The sequence below is a fragment of the Cnephaeus nilssonii genome, assembly GCF_951640355.1.
Source record: "Cnephaeus nilssonii genome assembly, chromosome: 1".
Classification (NCBI taxonomy): domain Eukaryota; kingdom Metazoa; phylum Chordata; class Mammalia; order Chiroptera; family Vespertilionidae; genus Cnephaeus; species Cnephaeus nilssonii.
In genome coordinates, this window is record NC_137072.1 from 5,543,153 (window position 1) to 5,565,238 (window position 22,086).

At 39.9% G+C, this 22,086-nt stretch overlaps 1 protein-coding gene across 3 annotated transcripts in view; it reads right to left on the bottom strand.

Annotated features, from left to right (window-relative positions):
• Positions 1-22,086, bottom strand: part of KLHDC1 (kelch domain containing 1) — a 60,797-nt gene that overhangs the window by 33,121 nt on the left and 5,590 nt on the right. The window contains exons 2-4 of one of the 3 annotated variants that reach the window (XM_079772025.1): positions 13,719-13,789; positions 13,096-13,170; positions 12,270-12,362 (exon numbers count right to left, since the gene is read on the bottom strand). In XM_079772025.1, coding sequence (XP_079628151.1) covers positions 12,270-12,362; positions 13,096-13,170; positions 13,719-13,789 — 239 coding nt within the window. Of the gene's footprint in view, positions 1-12,269; positions 12,389-13,052; positions 13,171-13,718; positions 14,700-22,086 lie in introns of those variants that run through there. The other 2 variants (XM_079772024.1, XM_079772026.1) reach the window with 2 other exon arrangements.

Here is a 22,086-nt window from a genome sequence, read left to right on the forward strand (position 1 = left end):
GAGAAACAAATAAATGTGTAGAAGAAATATTTGATAATTACTAAGTACTTTCTAAAGTTGATGAAAGATATATAGCCACCAACTCCAGAAATTCAGCACAATCTAAACAAGATAAATACAAAGGAAAGTACATGTAGGCACATTTTAATCAAATCAATAAAGAGCAAAGACAAAGAACAGATAAACAAAACAAACAAACCAAAACAGAGAAAAAAAAGACATATACATGGGAACAAAAACACAAATGAGAGTGAATATCTCACTAGAAAAACAGAGGCCAAAAGGCATGCTAAAAGGAAAAAAATAACCTGTCAATCCAATAGGTGAAAAAAAACCACCACAGACAAAATTAGAAATTACCTTGAAATAAAGGAATATAAAATAAAACAAAACTAATGGGATACAGTGATGGCAGTGCTCAAAAGGAATTTTATAGGTATAAATGCCTATGAATTTTTTAAAAAGAAAGATCTCAAATTAATAACATAACTGTACACATTAAGAAACTAGGAAGAAAGAGAGAGAGAGAGAGAGAAAGGAAGGAAGGAAGGAAGGAAGGAAGGAAGGAAGGAAGGAAGGAAGGAAGGAAGGAAGGAAAGAAAGAAAGAAAGAAAGAAAGAAGAAAGAACAAGCTAGACCCATAGATGACAGAAGGAAGGAAATAACAAAAATTAAAGGGGGAATAAACAAAATAGTTCATAGAAAAACCACAGAGAAAAAAAGCAAAATCAAAAATTGGATCTTTGAAAAGATCAATAAAATTGACAAATCTTTAGCTAAGTTGACTATGAAAAAAGGAGAAAAATGTCAAAAAAGACATTACTGGCAACATTATAGAAATAAAAAGGATTATAAGAAAATACTATGGGAAACTGCATGCCAACAGATTGGATAAACTAGATGAAATAGAAATATTCCTGGAAAGAGTACTAACAGAATGGCTCAAAAAGAAATAAAAAATCTGAATAAACCTATAACAAATAAGGAGATTGAATCAGTAATCAAAAAACCTGAACCAAATGGCTTTATTTGTGAATTCTACGAAATATTGGAAGAATTAATACCAATTCTTTTCAAACTCTTCCAAAATATTGAAGAGGAGCAAACACTCCCTAAATTATTCAATGAGTCCAGCCAGATAAAGAGAGTACAACAAAAGAATACTACATATCTACACTAATAAAAGAGAAACGTGCAAATTGACCATCACTTCACAACGCCCACCAGCCAATCAGGAGTGAGTATGCAAATTAACCCAACAAAGATGGCGGTGGCCCTGCCCCCCAGCCACTCTGGGCCTCTGGACAGCACGCATGCAGGTGCGGAGCGGCCAGGCAGGGTGGGACCCCTGCTATGAGGGGAAGGGCAGGGGGCGGAGGGAGCTACAGGGCGGCGCTCTGGCCAGAGTGGAAAAGACTGAAGGCTCCAGCCGGAGTGAAGATGGAAGGTAGCAGCCAGAGCGAAGGCCTGGGTCCTGGGTGCTGGAGGAAAACAGGTGCCGGCAGCCAGGGGAAGGAAGGCCTATTGCACGAATCTTCATACAACAGGCCTCTAGTATCTCATAAGGGATTAATATCCACAATAAGTAGAGAACTCTTACAAATCAACAACAAAAAGAGAAACAACCCAATTTTTTAAATGGGCAAAGGACTTGAATTGACATTTCTGTAAAGATATGCAAATGGCCAAAAAGATGGTCAACATCATTAGTCACTGGGGAAATACAAATCAAAACCACAATGAAGGTGAGAAACCAAGATAGCGGCATAGGTAAACACCTAAAATGCAGCCTCGCACAACAATTTCAAAAATACAACTAAAAGACAAAATGGACATCATCCAGAACCACAGGAAAGGTGGCTGAGTGGAAATTCTACAACTAGAAGGAAAGAGAAAACCACAAGGAAAATCAGAGGAGCTGTAAAATCTGGAGGTACGGAGACATGGGCACGCACGTGCAGAGAGGACGGAGCCGGAGAGGATAGGGCGGCTGAGTGCCTGGCTGGCGTTCTCTAGCAGGAAGGAGATAAAAGCTCCAGACTGTGCTGAACCCCAGTTCCGACTGCACTGAACCCCAGTTCCGGGCGAGACCCTGGGGACCCAGGCTCATACGGGGGGGATCTGGGCTGTAAGGCGGAAATTCAGGGGAGCGGCGAAAGGCAGAGCTCTGGAGGCATGCACGTGAATACGCGCAGAGGACAGACTGTTGACTGTGCCGCTGGATTGCCCTAGCAGGAAGGAGACAAAAGCTCTGGACTGCGCTGTACCCCAGCTCCGACTGCACTGAACCCCAGTTCCGGGTGAGAATCTGGGAATCCAGATTCATTGGGGGAGAGACTAGACTGTCTGGCAGTGGCGAAACTCGAGGGCGCCTTTCTCTCAGAGGTGCTTGCAGCGAGTACCGAGGGACACTGAGGGACACTGAGACCCAGGAACCTCATAGGGCGGGGCTGACGGGAAGCCAAGGCTGTCGGATCCACCCTGAAACTCCACCCCATCCAAGCAGAGCACAGAGGCTTTTGCAATTTTGCAAGTCTAGTTGAATAAGGCTGTCTCCCAGCGTAGACACAGCTGATCCTCACAGCCAATTGGCCTAGAGGTCAACTCCTCCCACTGATACCAACAACAATCAAGACTTAACTACAACAAGGCTGTACCCACAGTCCACAAAGGGGTGCACCAAGAGTGTCCACCTCAGGTAACTGGGGAGGCCAAGCCACTGGCCCATATAGGACACCTAGCATACAAAGCCACTCTATCAACTCAGGGAAGCAGCGAAAATGGGGAAACAAAGAAACAGATCACAAACAAAAGAAATGGAGGAAAACAAACGACTGGAGATAGAGTTCAAAACCATGGTTATTAGTTTTTTCAAGAATTTCCTAGAAAAGGCCGATAAATTTAGCGAGACCCTCGAGGATATGAGAGAGACCCTCGAGGATATGGAAAAGGACCAACTAGAAATTAAACATACACTGACTGAAATAAAAAATATTATACAGAGACACAACAGCAAACTAGAGGAACGCAAGAATCAAGTCAAAGATTTGAAATACAAAGAAGCAAAAATCACTCAACTGGAAAAGCAAAAAGAATCCAAAAATTTGATCCGGGGAGAAAGATGGCGACCGGCAGGAAGGTAGGGAGAGAGAGAGTGTGAGTGAGGAACCCATAGAGGAGAGGGTAGACGTGTGTGTTGTGTGTGTGTGTGTGTGTGTATGAGCTAGGGTCAGTTAGATTCTGCACGTCTTCCAAGGGGCTCCCTAACCAGGCAGTCCTAGACGGCGGAGCACCGCACACAAAGCGGACACTTCTCGGCGGCTGGTGCGGACGCGGAGACCACGCCATCTTGAGAAACAGAGCTGCCTGAGACTCAGATCCTGGCTTCTGACACAAACCAGGACCCTGCAGCAACTGGGGACAGAGAACTGCTATCACAGCTTCAGACCAACAAACAACAAGAATCCAGACTTCCCGGCAGATTTCCGTGAGTCAAAGAGCCTATCCCCCTCCCCGCAGGCGCGCGGATAGCGCCATAGTAACTGATAGACCCGCCCCTCGCCCAAGCTGCCGAGCTTTGTGCAGGGACGCGCTCCCCCTTAGGGAATTTGGCGCGCACGGGACAGAAGCAGCTCCCAGTCGGGGAAATCTGTCAGTGCGCACAGAGGGCTCCCCTTCGGGGAATTTGGCTTGCGGGTCACAGCTCCCCCTTCTGGGAATCTTAGAGCATGCACAGAAGGGCTTCCCTTTGGGGAAGTTGGCGCGCAGGACGGACTCCGCCCCCCTTCCGGGACTCTGGGAGAGTGCACGGAGCCAGCTCACCTTCAGGATTTTAAGAATGTGCGCTCTAGCCGGTTTGGCTCAGTAGAGAGAGCACACACAGGACGCAGTTCCACTTCAGGGAATTTGGCACACCGGACACAGCTGCCTGGGATCCCTGACTCACAGCGCATTCACCCTAAGAGCCAGCGACCCCAATTGTTGGTGCGTGCACACACAGGGACCCTGATTCTCAATGAGAAACCGCACAAGGCAACAGAGACTTTGACACTCGAGTCTTGGTGCAGACACAGGGAAACTCTGACTCCTGGCACATGCTAAGGATCTCATTTTCAGCACATACCAACAGTGTGGTGCAGACAGGGCCCCTGATTCTAAGTGTGCACACGAGACCACACGGAACACTGGGGACACTGACCCTGGGCAAGTCTGGTTCCCACCAACCAAAGGCAGCCACACGTCCTAGTGTCAGAGCACTTCAGTGAAACTCGGGTGGAGCGAAGTCCCCATAGCACACGGCCCAGGTCCACGCAAACGGAAGCTTGAGCTTTCTGGTGATAGCCAGAATGGGGAAACGAAATAACTCACAGAGGAAAGAAAATGTGGAGTCGCCAAGAAAGGAAATTAGTGAAACTGAAGCTTGCAACATGACCGAAAAGGAGTTCAGAGTAATGGTCGTGGAATTTATACATCGGATGGATGAGAAAATCAACAACTTATGCAAGAATCAGGAAGAAATGAAAAGTGATATAGCTACAATCAAAAACACCATGGAAAGTTTCAACAGTAGACTACAAGAAGCAGAGGACCGAATTAGTGAGTTAGAAGATCAGGTACAGAAACAAGCTCAATCTGAACAGCAATTGGAGAAAAAAATTAAAAAGCAGGAGGAAAGCCTAAGGGAGCTTCGGGACAACATGAAACGAAGCAACATGCGTATAATAGGGCTGCCAGAAGGACAAGAAGAGCAGCAGGGATTAGAAAATCTATTTGAAGAAATAATGACAGAAAACTTCCCGGATATGGGAAAGATAAAAGTTACGCAAGTACAGAGAGTCCCAAGCAGGATCAACCCCAAAAGACCCACACCAAGACATGTCATAATTTCAATGGCAAATATAAATGATAAAGAGAGAATCCTAAAGGTGGCAAGAGAGAGACAGAGAGTTACCTACAAAGGAACACCCATCAGATTGTCAAATGATTACTCAACAGAAACACAACAAGCTAGAAGTGAATGGAAGGAGGTATACAAAGTGTTGCAAAGCAAAGGACTGAATCCAAGAATACTATATCCAGCAAGACTATCAATCAAAATTGAAGGGGAAATCAGGAGCTTTGCAGACAAAAAAAGCCTCAGGGAGTTTATCACCACCAAACCAGCAATGCAAGAATTGCTAAAGGGAATACTGTAAAAAGAAGAAATAAACAGGTAAGAAGGAATACAGACACAAAAATAGATATGACTACAAAGAAATACCTTTCAGTAATAACTTTAAATGTAAACGGACTAAATGCTCCAATCAAAAGACATCGAGTAGCTGAATGGATAAAAAAACATGACCCATATATACGCTGTCTACAAGAGACCCACCTCAGAACAAGAGACTCACACAGATTGAAAGTGAAGGGATGGAAAAATATCTTTCAGGCAAATGGAAATGAAAAAAAAGCTGGGGTAGCAATACTTATATCTGACAAAATAGACCTCAAAGCAAATGCCATAACAAGAGATAAGGAAGGCCACTTCATAATACTAAAGGGAGAAATCCAACAAGAAGAAATAATTCTGGTAAACATATACGCTCCCAATATAGGAGCACCCAAATACATAAAAAAAACTCCTGGAGGATATCAAGGGCGAGATTAATAGCAATACAATCATAGTAGGAGACTTTAATACCCCACTATCACCACTGGACAAATCCTCTAAACAAAAAATCAGCAAAGAAACAGCAATCCTAAATGACTCACTAGACCAGATGGAATTAATTGACATCTTCAGAACATTTCACCCCAAAGCCACAGAATATACATTCTTCTCAAGTGCACATGGGTCATTTTCAAAGATAGACCACATGCTGGGTCACAGGCAAAGTCTCTTCAAATTCAAGAAGATAGAAATTATATCAAGCATCTTCTCAGATCACAGTGGCATAAAACTGGAAATCAACTACAATAAATACAATCCAAAGAAATCAAACACATGGAGACTAAACAGCATGCTATTAAACAAGGACTGGGTCACCAGAGAGATCAAGGAAGAAATAAAAAACATCATGGCAACAAATGACAATGAAAACACAACAATCCAAAATCTATGGGACACAGCGAAAGCAGTCTTGAGAGGGAAGTTCATAGCTCTACAAGCCTATTGCAAAAAACAAGAAACAATGGTAATAAATCACTTAACCCTACAACTCAAAGAGCTAGAAAAAGCGCAGCAAGAAAAGCCCAGTGTAACCAGAAGGAAGGAAATAACAAAGATCAGAGCGGAGATAAAGGACATAGAGACCAAAGAAACAATACATAAGATCAACAAAACCAAGAGCTGGTTCTTTGAAAGGATAAACAAGATTGATGGACCTCTAGCCAGGCTCACCAAAAAGCAAAGAGAGCGGACCCAAATAAACAAAATCAGAAATGAAAGAGGTGAAATAACAACAGACCCCGCTGAGATACAAACGATTGTTACAAAATACTATGAACAACTCTATCCCAACAAACTGGACAACCTGGAGGAAATGGACATATTCCTAGAAAAATATAACCTTCCAAAAATCAATCAAGAAGAATCTAAACAGCTCAATAGGCCAATAACTATGGACGAAATTGAAGCAGTCATCAAAAAGCTTCCGGCAAACAAAAGCCCGGGGCCTGATGGCTTCACAGGAGAGTTTTACCAAACATTCAAGGAAGAACTAAAACCTATCCTCCTCAGACTATTCCAAAAAATTCAAGAGGAAGGAACACTTCCAGGCTCCTTCTATAAAGCCAGCATCACCCTAATACCCAAACCAGATAAAGACAACACAATGAAAGAGAATTACAGACCAATATCCCTCATGAACATAGATGCCAAAATCCTCAACAAAATTCTAGCAAATCGGCTCCAGCAGTACATCAGAAAGATCATACACCATGACCAAGTAGGATTTATCCCAGGAATGCAAGGATGGTACAATATCCGCAAATCAATAAACGTGATACATCACATAAACAAATTGAGAGATAAAAATCACATAGTCATATCAATTGATGCAGAAAAAGCATTTGACAAAATCCAACACCCTTTCTTGATAAAAACTCTCAACAAGGTGGGAATAGATGGCTCATATCTCAACATAATAAAAGCTATATATGATAAACCCACAGCAAACATCATACTCAATGGACAAAAACTAAAAACATTTCCCCTAAGAACAGAAACGAGACAGGGATGCCCACTCTCACCACTCCTGTTTGACATAGTACTGGAAGTATTAGCCATTGCAATTAGACAAGAAGAAAAAATAAAAGGCATCCAAATTGGAAAAGAACAAGTAAAGCTGTCTTTATTTGCAGACGACATGATATTGTACATAAAAAATCCGAAAGACTCCGTCAAAAAACTAATAGACTTAATAAATGAATTCGGCAATGTAGCAGGATACAAAATTAACGCCAAGAAATCTATGGCCTTTCTATACACCAATAGTGAACTTACAGACAGAGAGACTAAAAAGGCAATCCCATTTACCATCGCACCAAAAAAATTAAGATACCTAGGAATAAACTTAACTAAGGAGGTAAAAGACCTATACACGGAAAACTACAGGGCACTGAAAAAAGAGATAGAGGAAGCTGTAAACAGATGGAAGAACATATTATGTTCATGGATTGGCAGAATCAACATCATTATAATGTCCATACTACCCAAAGCAATCTATAGATTCAATGCACTCTCCATTAAAATACCAATGGCGGGGAGATAAGAGATCAATCAAAGGACTTGTATGCATGCATATAAGCATAACCAATGGATGCAAAACTCTGGGGGGTGGGGGCATATATGGGAGTGGGGTGTGGGGAGGGCAATGGTAAGATATGTACACATATAATACCTTAATAAAAAAATTGAAAAAAAAATACCAATGGCATATTTCACAGACCTTGAAAGAACTCTCCAAAAATTGATCTGGAATAAAAAAAGACCCCGAATAGCCACAGCAATCCTGAGAAAGAAGAATAAAGTAGGAGGGATCTCAATACCAGATTTCAAGCTGTATTACAAAGCCACTATTCTCAAAACAGCCTGGTACTGGCACAAGAACAGACATATAGATCAATGGAACAGAATAGAGAATCCAGATATTGACCCAAACCACTATGCTCAATTAATATTTGACAAAGGAGGCATGAACATACAATGGAATAAAGACAGTCTCTTCAATAAATGGTGTTGGGAAAATTGGACAGATACATGCAAAAAAATGAAGCTTGATCACCAACTTACGCCATACACAAAAATAAACTCAAAATGGATACAGGACTTAAACATAAGACAGGAAACCATAAAAATACTAGAGGAATCCACAGGCAGCAAAATCTCAGACATATGCCAAAAGAACTTCTTCACCGATACTGCCCCTAGGGCAATGGAAGCTAAAGAGAAAATAAACAAATGGGACTACATCAAAATAAAAAGCTTTTTTACAGCAAAAGAAACTATCAACAAAACAACAAGAAGGCCCACTACATGGGAGAACATATTTGCAAATGGCATCACTGATAAAGGTTTAATCTCCAACATCTACAAGCAGCTTATGCAACTTAATAAAAGGAAGATAAATGATCCAATAAAAAAATGGGCAACAGACCTAAATAGAATCTTTTCAAAAGAAGACAGAAGGAAGGCCAAGAGACACATGAAAACATGCTCAACGTCACTAATTATCCGAGAGATGCAAATCAAAACAACAATGCGGTACCATCTCACACCTGTCAGAATGGCTATCATCAACAAATCAACAAACGACAAGTGTTGGCGAGGATGCTGAGAAAAAGGAACCCTCGTGCACTGCTGGTGGGAATGCAGACTGGTGCAGCCACTGTGTAGAACAGTATGGAGTTTCCTCAAAAAACTGAAAATGGAACTCCCATTTGACCCAGTAATACCACTCCTGGGAATATATCCGAAGAAACTAGAAACACCAATTAGAAAGGATATATGCACCCCTATGTTCATAGCAGCACAATTCACCATAGCTAAGATTTGGAAACAGCCTAGGTGCCCGTCAGCAGATGACTGGATCAGAAAACTGTGGTACATCTACACAATGGAATACTATGCTGCCATAAAAAAGAAGGAATTCTCATCATTTGCTGCAACCTGGATGGAATTGGAGAACATTATGTTAAGTGAAATAAGTCAGTCAATGAAAGAAAAATACCACATGATCTCACTCATTTATGGATAATAAAGAACATTATAAACTTGAACAAAAAGATAGATACAGAGACAGTAAAGCATCAAACAGACTGTCAAATTACAAGGGGAAGGTTAGGGAGAGGTGGGGGAGATAAGAGATCAATCAAAGGACTTATATGCATGCATATAAGCATAACCAATGGATGCAAAACTCTGGGGGGTGGGGGCATATATGGGAGTGGGGTGTGGGGGGGGCAATGGTAAGATATGTACACATATAATACCTTAATAAAAAATTGGAAAAAAAAAGCTATCAAGACTACATTATAAAATTTCCAAAAGCCTCCTAATATTTAAATAAAAAGGGGGGGATAGTTGAAGAATATCATGTAAGGAAAAATATCCTGTAAGTAAATTACATCTAGAAAATTTTTACTTTAGAAAATTAACTTTCATTTGTAATGCTAACAGCAAGACACCCATGAAAAACACACAGGGTGTCAAAACAAGCCAAAGGAAAATCGTTTGGGCAAAAAATGAAATAGGATCCCAAGTCAAATTTATAGAAAAGATTCCTTTTATTAACTTTTGGTCGAGAATGTTTGTATATTTTCAGAAAACAACTCCAAGACCATGTGGATTCCTGCAACAGAGAGGAATTGACAGTACTACTCCAGCCATGAAGACAGAAGAGAAACAGTCCAGAGATGGAAGACGCTGATGACGCCTTGCCATATTAGCAGTCAGCAGCTGTGCGTCGCTGCAGGTTGCCCAGGACCAAACCAGAAAGGGTCGGACCTGCATTACCACCATTTGTCCACCATCCAGAACTGAAATGTCATTGCTGACATGTACACATAAGGAACTATATGACATTGAAATTGGGACTCAAAAGAACTGTTGGCCCAGAAAGAAACTCACTACAGACTGATTCATTTGCTTCTCAGCATAACCATTATTGCTTGTCTCATTTTTGGTTCTTATAAGTGTATTTCTTGTATCACATGATCTCACTAATCTAGGGGAAATGATGAACAACATAAACTGATGAACAAAAACAGACCCGGAGACAGGGAAGCATCGATCAGACTGTCGGACCTCAGAGGGAAGGTGGGGGAGGGTGGGGGAAAGAGGGAGAGATCAACCAAAGGACTTGTGTGCATGCATATAAGCCTAACCAGTGGTCACAGACAACAGGGGGGTAGGGGCATGCGTGGGGAGGGGTTTGGGATGGGAATGGGGGGATGAGGACAAATATGTGATACCTTAATCAATAAAGAAATTAAAAAAAAAAGCTCCCAACAAATAAAAGTCCTGGACCAGATGGCTTCACAGGTGAATTTTACCAAACATTCAAAGAACTAGCATCCATCCTTCTCAAACTATTCCAAACAATTCAAGAGGAGGGAAGACACCCACAATCATTTTACAAGGCCAGCATTATCCTAATTCTAAAATGAGATAAAGACACTTTAAAGAAAAAAAATTATAGGCCAACATCCCTGATGAACATAAATGCTAAAATCTTCAACAAAATATTAGCAAACCAGATCCAGCAATATAGTAAACAGATCATACACCACAATTAAATGGGATTTATTCCAGGGATGCAAGGTTGGTTCAAAATCCACAAATTACTAAATGTGATACATCACATAAAATGGAGTATAAAAACCACATGATTGAAGGGGTTGGAGGTAGGAGGTAAAAGAGGCCTAATATATGGTGATGGAAGAAGATATGACTTCGGGTGGTGAATACACAGTGTGATATACAGGTCTTATAGAAATCTACCTTATTAATCAATGTCACTCTGCTGACATCTTGATCTCAGACTTCTAGCCCCCAGAACTGTGAGACAGTACATTTCTGTTTAAGCCACTGGGTTTGTGGTACTTTGTTACAGCAGCCTTAGCAAACTAAACATCTACAAAATTACAAATGCATTAGCTTTTGACCCAACCATCTAATTCTGGAATTTTATTCAATAGATCTATGTGATATGTACACACACACACACACACATACACAGATTCATTAAAGCATAGTTTGTAGAAAGGAGTTGAAACAATCAACAGGGTAACGGTTAAATAAACAATGGTATTTATATTCAAGAGGATAATACTATGCAGCTGCAAAAAGAAAAAAAAATCAAGAACCAACTTTCTAACTAGGGATACAGAAAGATGAAAGATCATCAAGTCTATACTGTTAACTAAAAGAAGTAGCAGGGTACAGAACAGAGTACAGAGATATTTATGTAAGGAGAAGGGTAAAAAAAGATCAATATATACATACATACATATTTGCTTCTATTTGCATAAAGTAACACTGATGGCAGTGGTTTCCTGGTTTCCAAACTTTCTGCATCTTGCAATCACCTGAGGAGGTTCGAAAACTCATACTCCCAGAGACTGTAGTCTAATTTGTCTAGAGCAGTGGTCGGCAAACTCATTAGTCAACAGAGCCAAATATCAACAGTACAACGATTGAAATTTCTTTTGAGAGCCAAATTTTTTAAACTTAAACTTCTTCTAACACCACTTCTTCAAAACAGACTTGCCCAGGCGTGGTATTTTGTGGAAGAGCCACACTCAAGGGACCAAAGAGCCGCATGTGGCTCGCAAGCCGCAGTTTGCCGACCACTGGTCTAGAGTATCACCTGGGCTTTGGAATTTTTAAGATGCCCAGGTGATTACAATGGCAGACAATTTTGGGAACCACTGTCATAACAGTACAAAAGATATTAGTAGAAGTAGCTATTTGTGCATGGGGGATCAAGAATAGGAGTGGGAGCCAAAGCTTTCACTGTAGTATTTTTAATATGGTTTTGAACCATGTGAACTATTCAGAATTTTAATTAAATACGTTTCTTTTTAAAAAACAAATTGTTGCTCCCACATGTTTATTTTTATTACTTAGCTCTTCCAGGGTTTAAAACAGCTGTTACCATTAACATAAAAAAACAAAAACCTTTGTAATTATATGATGAAAAAAATTCAGACTCTCAAGCTTTCCCTATTTGGCCACAAGCTATCAGATCATCCTATGCAGTTAATGAGGTGGTTTTGTGCATTACCTGTCTTTATATACCCAGCAAGAAAGTTTATCACGTGGTGTGGGTGGTTTTCCTTCAAAGTTGGTGATTTTTTCCCAAACATAGGTTCCATCTCTGGTTCGCAAATTAACAAAATAAAGCTTTTAAAAGAGGAGAATTCCATTAACAGACAGGGCATTTGAAAACTGAATCCATATCTGAGAATTATATTATCTAAAATTAATAATATTACTTTTTCTTTTTAAAAGGTAAAAATTTTACCTGTGGAGTTAATGAAAATGAAACTATGTTTTAGAAGCAAAAATTATATATAAAATATACTGAACTGGATCTTTTCCCATCATTCTCTTGCCATATAGATATTAATTAAGTATATAGTTAGTTCTGTAGCAGAAAGATATGGAAGAAAAGCACAGCCACTACATTTTTACTCTAAAACCTTATAATCATAAACACAAGATTTTCTATATATATATCTTCTTTTTTTAAATATATATAAACTTGATCCTGGCTGGTGTGGCTCACTGGTTGAGTGTTGACCTATGAACCAGGAAGTCATGGTTCGATTCCCAGTCAGGGCACATTGCCTGAATTGTGGGCTCCATCCCCAGTAGGGGGATTACATGAGGCAGCCAATCAATGATTCTCTGCCATCATTAATGTTTCTATCTCTCCCTCTCCCTTCTTCTCCCTGAAATAAATTTAAAAACAACAACACATAAAATATTTGTAAACTTATGAGATAAAATAGTACACTAAATATTACACATTTTGCTGCACGCCTGAATTGAAAGAAAATATTACTCGATTGCTGTATCCTTTGTCATCATATCCTCCAAAAACGTACAGCTTTCCATTAATGCAAGCACCACAACTTCCTGACATGGAGGTAGGGAGTTCTCCTTCCATGAGGTGCATTGTCCTGCAGCAAGAATAATATGAAATTTCAAAACTTTCCAGAAAAGCAAATTAAAATTCCCTTTGAACTCCAGGAGTTTTTTTTAAATGAAAATTGTCACTGACAATTACAATTAAAATAGAATGGTAGCCAATACTGTAAAGACTCTAAGAAAAGCCACTGTAAATATTTTTCAGCTTCACATGTGTCACCAGAATTGGGAATTAATTAGCAGAACAAAGTCTTCAGAGACAGCCTTGGAATTGTGAGGAATGGTAAAGGACAAATAGTGGAGAAAGGAAGGGAGCAGAAGAAACAGCCAGAGAGAATAAAGCATTGAAAGAAAAGGAAAAGGAGAAATAAGTGGTGCAGTATGTTCTAAGTATGGTCTTAAATTCCCCTGAGTCTATGAAAATATTTATAACATATACGGTGAGTACATGATACCATATGAGGATGATGTTTTATTGAGTTGTATATGTGAAATCTATGATTTTATTAACCAATGGCACCCCCCCTCAATAAATTCAACTTTAAAAAGACTGGACATTCTGCAATTTAAAATTACTTACCACAACCCACTATCAATATCATAGGTCCAAATTTCATCATTAGGCAAATATACTTCATTGTCTTCAATAGACTAAAAACATAGAATACATAAATTATGCTTTTTAAATATATAGTAACAATTCAATAGTTCCTCAGGATGGGAAAACTGCAATTAAAATATTGTGAAACACAAAATCATAAACAGACTCAAACATTTTTAATATAAATTAAGTTAGATCAAAAGAGAAAAGGAAAATACATTTTCTAAGAGAAAATTGGCAAACAAAGGTTTAAAATACAAAGTACATGAATTTCAAGAAAAAGACTCAGGACAATTAAACCTTAAAAAGGGATTTCAAGAAAGGGAAAACAGCAAAATAATAATATTTAGAGTAGAACTTCCAGGAAGAAAATAAGTATCAAACAGAGCAATATGTTTTGTGTGAAGGGAAGAAATTAAGGAAGGACATTTTTATAAGGTGAAATTAAGAGCACTGTATGAGAAAAAGAAGGAAATCTTACCATTTTCGACAGCAGGGATGAACCTAGAGGTATTGTGCTAAGTAAAATAAGTCAGACAGAGAAGGACAAATACCATATGATTCACTTTTATGTGGAATCTAAAGAACAAAATAAATGAACAAACAAAATTGAAAAAGACTCATAGATACAGGAAGAGACTAATGGTTTCCAGAGGGGGTTGTTGGGAGATTGGGTGAAAAAGTTCAAGGGATTAAGAAGTACAAATTGGTAGTTATAAAATAGTCATGGGGATATATCACTGAACTTATTTTTGAGTGCCTACTATGTGCAAGGCATAGTGCTAGGTGTCCATTAAATATATGGCTCAAGATAAATTTAACTAGTCCAAATGATAACTCTGAATAATCTCTAAAGAAGCTGATAACATAAACAGAAGAGTGCATTCTGACATTTGTGATGAAAAGAGAAATAAGAATAGAATAACAATCATTTCTATTAAGTAAAAAACTTAGGGGTTGAAACAAATCCTTACATAAATCTGTCATAATTTCTTAGAATAATTAAAAAATAACCAAATATAAAAGATAGCAGTTTAAAAAAAAAAGATAGCAGTTTAAGAATTTCTAATACTGCATGATGCATAAATTATTGGCATGCTAAGTAAATTTAGGTAAATTCTCATTGCTATGTTAAATTTTAAAAATAGTATCTTGACTACCAGCTATCTCCTTCCTCCCTCTCTCTCTCTCTCTCTCTCTCTCTCTCTCTCTCTCTCTCTCTCACACACACACACACACACACACACACACAGCAGAAAATCATTTTATTAATTCCAAGGCAACTTCCACTTATGTCTGACTGAGAACTCATACTTAATAGCTAAGTAAACAAATAATTTGAAAAAGGGGAGATAGTTGTATGATTCTAAAGTTTAATAGTGTCAGTATCTTTGTGTGTATACCTTTATAACCAAAATATTACAAAAATGGATTCTGTCATGACTCTGTTTATGTCCCTTCAATACTTTCCTAGTGCTCTCAGGATAGGCTAAAATTCTTGGGTCTGTTCTATTTGGTATCTGCTGTCCCTCCGGCTCATATTGTCTTTTACTCATTATGCTCTAGTCTTCTGTCAATTCCCAAACCTCTGCAAATTCCTGCTGCAACAGGGCTTCAATTACGCTCTTCTCTCTTCTTGGAATGCTTCCAGGAATTTTTCTGGCTAACTCACTCATTCTTTGGAAACAGCTTAAATGTCCCTTCTCTACTAACCCAGAATAAGGTTGAAGGATTAAGTAACCTATTAAATGCTCTCCTACAGTCCTCTACTTGCCCTTCAAAGTCCTTTGTCTGGATCATACCCACCCCCGACTATCACCATTAACCTATAAGCTTCATGAGTGCATGGACCATGTTTATGTTGTTATAATTTAGTGTCTAGAGCCTAGCACAGTGCCTGACACGTAAAAAGCAAATGGAATATTTGTTGAGTAAGTGAATAATACCTATTAAACTGATTGCATGGTCACCTCAGCCTGATTAAAAAGAAAAGTCCCTTTTCTTTTAAAGGAGGTGGTACAAAAACACAAATGAAGTGCAGAATTGAAAAATTTGGGAGGAGACAGGGAAGATGGCGGCTGGCAGGACGGAGGTGAGGGAGAGGAAGTGAGTAAGGGGATGAAAGGAGAGTCTGTGGATGTGTTGGGTGTGTGTGTGAGTGAGTGAGGGACAGTTAAATCCCCGCAGGAGCAGCAGGGGCTGGCAGACAGGCTCTCTTGGACAGGGAGAGACTACCACCGCTGCAGGCACTACCCGGACTGCGGGACTCAGGCACGGAGCCCACGCCATCTTGAAGGGGAGAACGGCCTTTTTTAGGAATTCATCAGCACCACCAACCAGACAGGCCTTGGAGCTGGCCCAGCGACCCAGCAGCCACTCCAGCCAAAATCCCACTGCCCCACCTGCAGACCCGTGGACCCTGGGACCTCCACCTCCAAAGGTGCACTGCTCGGCAGCAGTAAGTGCAACCTCCCCCTCCCCAGCGGCAGAACTCCGGACACCACATTAGCGCGATTCCAGCACGCAGGCATCCAGGGCACACCACTCTGTAGGTAGCGCCTGGGAGCCACTGGGAGCCCCCACGGGTGTGATTCTGTACAGACAAGGGCACGAGGCCCTGAAGTAGAAATTCTGAACTCCCTCTTCCTGAATAGCTGCCACGGACACCCCAGCTGTGCAACTTCAGTGCCAGGGTCCCTCAGAGTGTGTCAGAGCTCTGCGCTGGCAAAGGCACCTCCACAGATGTGCATTTCCAACAGGCAGGCCCCCTGAGCCCATCTATCCACAGGGCACTCGTGGGAGCCACTGTGAGCTCTCCCTGGGTGTGATCTTTGACAAACAGGGATGCACTTCCCCCAGCAGTAGAAATTCTGAATTCACTCATCCTGGATACCTGCCCACATACGCCTCAATTACGCGGCTACACTGCCAGGGCCCTTCAGAGTGCTTCAGTGTGCCTCGCTGCCAAACGTACCGTGGGTGCCCCTGTGAGCCGCCACTGGGAGCAAGTCCCTATCCACCACAGGTGCAGCAGCAAAAACTGAGTCTGCCCAGCCCACAACTACAGAACTTTGGACACCACAGTCACGCCTTTCCAGAGAACAGGCCCCCTGAGCCCCATCACCCCAACAGACGGTTCCTGGGTGCCACTGTGAGTCCCCACTGAGCACGCGTGATTTCAATCAAGGGTACAAGACAACAAAAATTGGGTCAACCTCCTCCACGGCTGCTGACTTCTAGACACCGCAGTTGTGCCTCTCCAGCTCGCAGGCCTACATCAAGAGAACCCAAATAGCTCAAGTAGGAAGCTATACTAGATTACCAATCCCAAGAGACCTGAGAGATTACACCAGTAGCACCATCCCCAAAAGAACCTGGGTAGCAAAGCAATTGGATCTACAATTAAAACATTACAGGAAAACATGGGAAGACAAAAAAGCAATCCCCAAAGGAGGGAAAAAGAGGAATCACCAGAAAGAGAGTTAAATGATCTTGATGCTAGCAACATACCAGAAAATGAATTCAGAGTAATGGTTATAAGGATGCTCAAACGGCTGGATGACAAATACACACAACTCAATGAGAATTATAAGGAGCTGAATGAGAATGTCGCCAACATGAAAAGGAACCAAGAGGAGATGAAGAACGACATAGCTGCAATAAAGAACACAATGGAAGGCTTAAACAGTAAACTAGAAGAGGCTGAGGACCGCATCAGCAAATTAGAAGACAAGGTAGGAAAAAACACACAAACTCAGCAGCAACTGGAAAGAAGATTTAACCCTTTGCACTCGCTTGCTTTTTTCTCAATTCCTTTATTCTACTCGGGATTTAATTTTTTAAATACCCCAGATTTTACAAAGCGTGGCAGTAGAATAAAAAACTGGAGTTTCTTTTCATACAAACTTATTTATTTGGATTTTTTTATATTTCAAATTATTGATACATTCAATACAATTCGACATACGAGCTGCTACCGATGCTAACCGTGTTGAGTCACACTCGACATCCGAGTGCAAAAGGTTAAAAAGCAAGAGGAGAGCCTAAGGGAGCTTTGGGACAACACAAAACAAAACAACATTCGCATAATAGGGGTACCAGAAGGAGAGGAAGAGAAGCAAGGAACAGAAAACCTGTTTGAAGAAATAATGACAGAAAACTTCCCTGATATTGGCAAGAAAAAAAAAACATGCAAGTCCAAGAAGCACATAGAGTCCCAAACAAGATGAACCCTAAAAGACCGACACCAAGACTCATCATAATTAAATTTGCAAACACCAATGACAAAGTAAGAACCTTAAAGGCTGCCAGAGAGAGACAGAAAGTTACCTACAAGGGTTCTCCTATTAGAGTGTCAATGGATTTCTCAACAGAAACACTCGAGGCCAGAAGGGAATGAAATGAAATTTACAAAGTCATGCAAAGCAAGAATACTATACCCAGCAAGGCTATCATTCAAAATTGAAGGTGGAATCAGGAGCTTCACAGACAAAAAAGGGCTAAGAGAGTTTATCACTACCAAGCCAGCAATGCAAGAAATGCTAAAGGGACTGCTGAAAATGGAAGAAAGAGAAAGGCAAGAAGAAACACAAACATTAAGGAAAAATATGACAACAAACATGTACTTATCAATAATAACATTAAACATAAATGGGTTAAATGCACCAATCAAAAGACCTAGGGTAGCTGAATGGATAAGCAAACATGACCCATATATTTGCTGTCTACAAGAGACCCACCTCAGAGCAAAGGATTCACACAGACCAAGAGTGAAAGGATGGAAAAACATTTTTCAGGCAAATGGAAATGAGAAAAAAGCTGGGGTTGTGACACTTACATCTGATAAAATAGACCTCAAAGTAAAGGCCATAGCAAGACATAAGGAAGGCCACTACATAATACTAAAGGGAGCAATTCAACAAGAAAATATAACTCTGGTAAACATATATGCACCCAATACAGGAGCACCCAAAAACATAAAACAACTTCTGGAAGATATGAAGGGAGAGATTGATAGCAATACAGTCATAGTAAGGGACCTTAATACCCAACTGAAGCAACTGGATAAATCAACTAAACAAAAAATCAGCAAAGAAACAGCAATCCTAAATGACACACTAGACCAGATGGACTTAATTGACATCTTTAGAACATTTCACCCCAAAGCTACAGAATCTACATTCTTCTCCAGTGCACATGGAACATTTTCAAGGATAGACCACATATTAGGACACAGGCAAAGTCTCTTCAAATTCAAGAAGATAGAAATCATATCAAGCATCTTCTCAGATCACAATGGCATAAAACTGGAAATCAACTACAATAAAAACAATCCAAAAAAATCAAACACCTGGAGACTAAATAGCATGCTATTAAACAATGACTGGGTTACCAGAGAGATCAAGGAAGAAATAAAAAACATCATGGCAACAAATGACAATGAAAACACAACAATCCAAAATCTATGGGACACAGCAAAAGCAGTCTTGAGAGGGAAGTTCATAGCTCTACAAGCCTAATGCAAAAAACAAGAAACTATGGTAATAAATTATTTAACCCTACAACTCAAAGAGTTAGAAAGAGAGCAACAAGAAAAGCTCAGTGTAGGCAGAAGGAAGGAAATAATAAAGATCAGAGCAGAGATAAATGACATAGAGACCAAAAAAACAATACAAAAGATCAACAAAACCAAGAGTTGGTTCTTTGAGAGGATAAACAAGATTGGTGAACATCTCGTCAGGCTCACCAAGAAGCAAAGAGAGAGGACCCAAATAAACAAAATCAGAAATGAAAAGAGGAGAAATACCAACAAGACCCCACTGAAATTCAAAGGACTGTTAAAAAATATTATGAACAACTCTATTCCAAGAAACTGGACAAAATGGAGGAAATGGACATATTACTAGAAAAATACAACCTTCCAAAATTCAACCAGGAAGAATCTAAACATCTCAATAGGCCAATAACTATGGAAGAAATTGAAGCATTCATTAAAAAGCTCCTGGCAAACAAAAGCCTGGGGCCAGACAGCTTCACAGGGGAGTTTTACCAAACATTCAAGGAAGAACTAAAACCTATCCTGCTCAGACTATTCCAATAAATTCAAGAGGAAGGAACACTTCCAAGCTCATTCTATGAAGCCAGCATCACCCTAATACCAAAACCAGATAAATACAACAAAATGAAAGAGAATTGCAGGCCAATATCCCTCATGAACATAGATGCCAAAATCCTCAACAAAATTCTAGCAAATAGAATCCAGGAGTACATCAGAAAGATCATACACCATGACCAAGTAGGATTTATCCCAGGGATGCAAGAATGGTACAATATCCATAAATCAATAAACATGATACATCACATAAACAAATTGAGAAATAAAAACCACATAGTCATATCAATTGATGCAGAAAAAGCATTTGACAAAATCCAACACCCATTTTTGATAAAAACTCTCACCAAGGTGGGAATAGAAGGACCATACCTCAACATAATAAAAGCTATATATGACAAACCCACAGCCAACATCATACTCAATGGGCAAAAACTAAAACCATTTCCCCTAAGAATAGGAACAAGACAGGGATGCCTGCTTTCACCACTCCTGTTCAACATAGTACTGGAAATGCTAGCCACAGCAATCAGACAAGAAGAAGAAATAAAGGGCATCCAAATTGGAAAAGAAGAAGTAAAATTGTCATTACTCACAGATGACATGATATTGTACATAGAAAACCCTAAAGACTCCATCAAAAAATTATTAGACTTAATAAATGAATTTGGCAATATAGCAGGATACAAAATTAGTGCCAAGAAATCTATGGCATTTCTATACACCAACAGTGAACTTACAGAAAGAGAGAATAAGAAAACAATCCCATTTACCATTGCACCAAAAAAATTAAGATACCTAGGAATAAACCTAACTAAGGAGGTAAAAGACCTCTACTCAGAAAACTACAGGACATTGAAAAAAAGAGATAGAGGAAGACATAAATAGATGGAAGAGCATACCGTGTTCATGGATTGGTAGAATGAACATCATTAAAATGTCCATACTACACAAAGCAATCTATAGATTCAATGCACTCCCCATTAAAATACCAACGGCATATTTCACAGACCTAGAAAGAACTCTCTAAAAATTCATTTGGAATAAAAAAAGACGGCCGAAACCGGTTTTGCTCAGTGGATAGAGCGTCAGCCTGCAGACTGAAAGGTCCCAGGTTCGATTCCGGTCAAGGGCATGTACAATGTTGCGGGCACATCCCCGGTAGGGGGTGTGCAGGAGGCAGCTAGTCGATGTTTCTCTCTCATCGATGTTTCTAGCTCTCTATCCCTCTCCCTTCCTCTCCGTGAAAAATCATTAAAATATATTTTTTAAAAAAAGACGCAGAATAGCCACAGCAATCCTGAGAAAGAAGAACAAAGTAGGTGGAATCTCAATACCAGATTTCAAGCTGTATTACAAAGCCACTGTTCTCAAAACAGCCTGGTACTGGCACAAGAACAGGCATATAGATCAATGAAACAGAATAGAGAATCCAGATATCGACCCAAACCACTATGCTCAATTAATATTTGACAAAGGAGGTATGAACATACAATGGAGTCAAGACAGTCTCTTCAATAAATGGTGTTGGGAAAATTGGACAGATACATGCAAAAAAATGAAACTAGACCACAAATTTACACCATACACAAAAATAAACTCAAAATGGATAAAGGACTTAAACATAAGACAGGAAACCATAAAAATACTGGAGGAATTCACAGGCAGAGAAATCTGAGACATATGCCAAAGCAATTTCTTCACCAATACCACTCCTAGGGCAATGGAAACTAAAGAGAAAATAAACAAATGGGACTACATCAAAATAAAAAGCTTCTGCACAGCAAAAGAAACTATCAACAAAACAACAAGAAGGCCCACTGTATGGGAGAGCATATTTGCCAATGTTATCACTGATAAAGGTTTAATCTCCAAAATTTACCGGGAACTCATACAACTTAATAAAAGGAAGATAAACAACACAAGAAAAAAATGGGCAACGGACCTAAATAGGTACTTTTCAAAAGAAGACAGAAGGAAGGCCAAGAAACATATGAAAACATGCTCAAAGTCACTAATCATCCGAGAGATGCAAATCAAAATGACAATGCGGTACCATTTCACACCTATCAGAATGGCAATCATCAACAAATGACAAGTGCTGGCGAGGATGCAGAGAAAAAGGAACCCTCGTGAACTGCTGGTGGGAATACAGACTGGTACAGCCATTGTGGAGAACAGTATGGCGTTTCCTCAAAAAACTAAAAATGGAACTCCCATTTGACCCAGTAATCC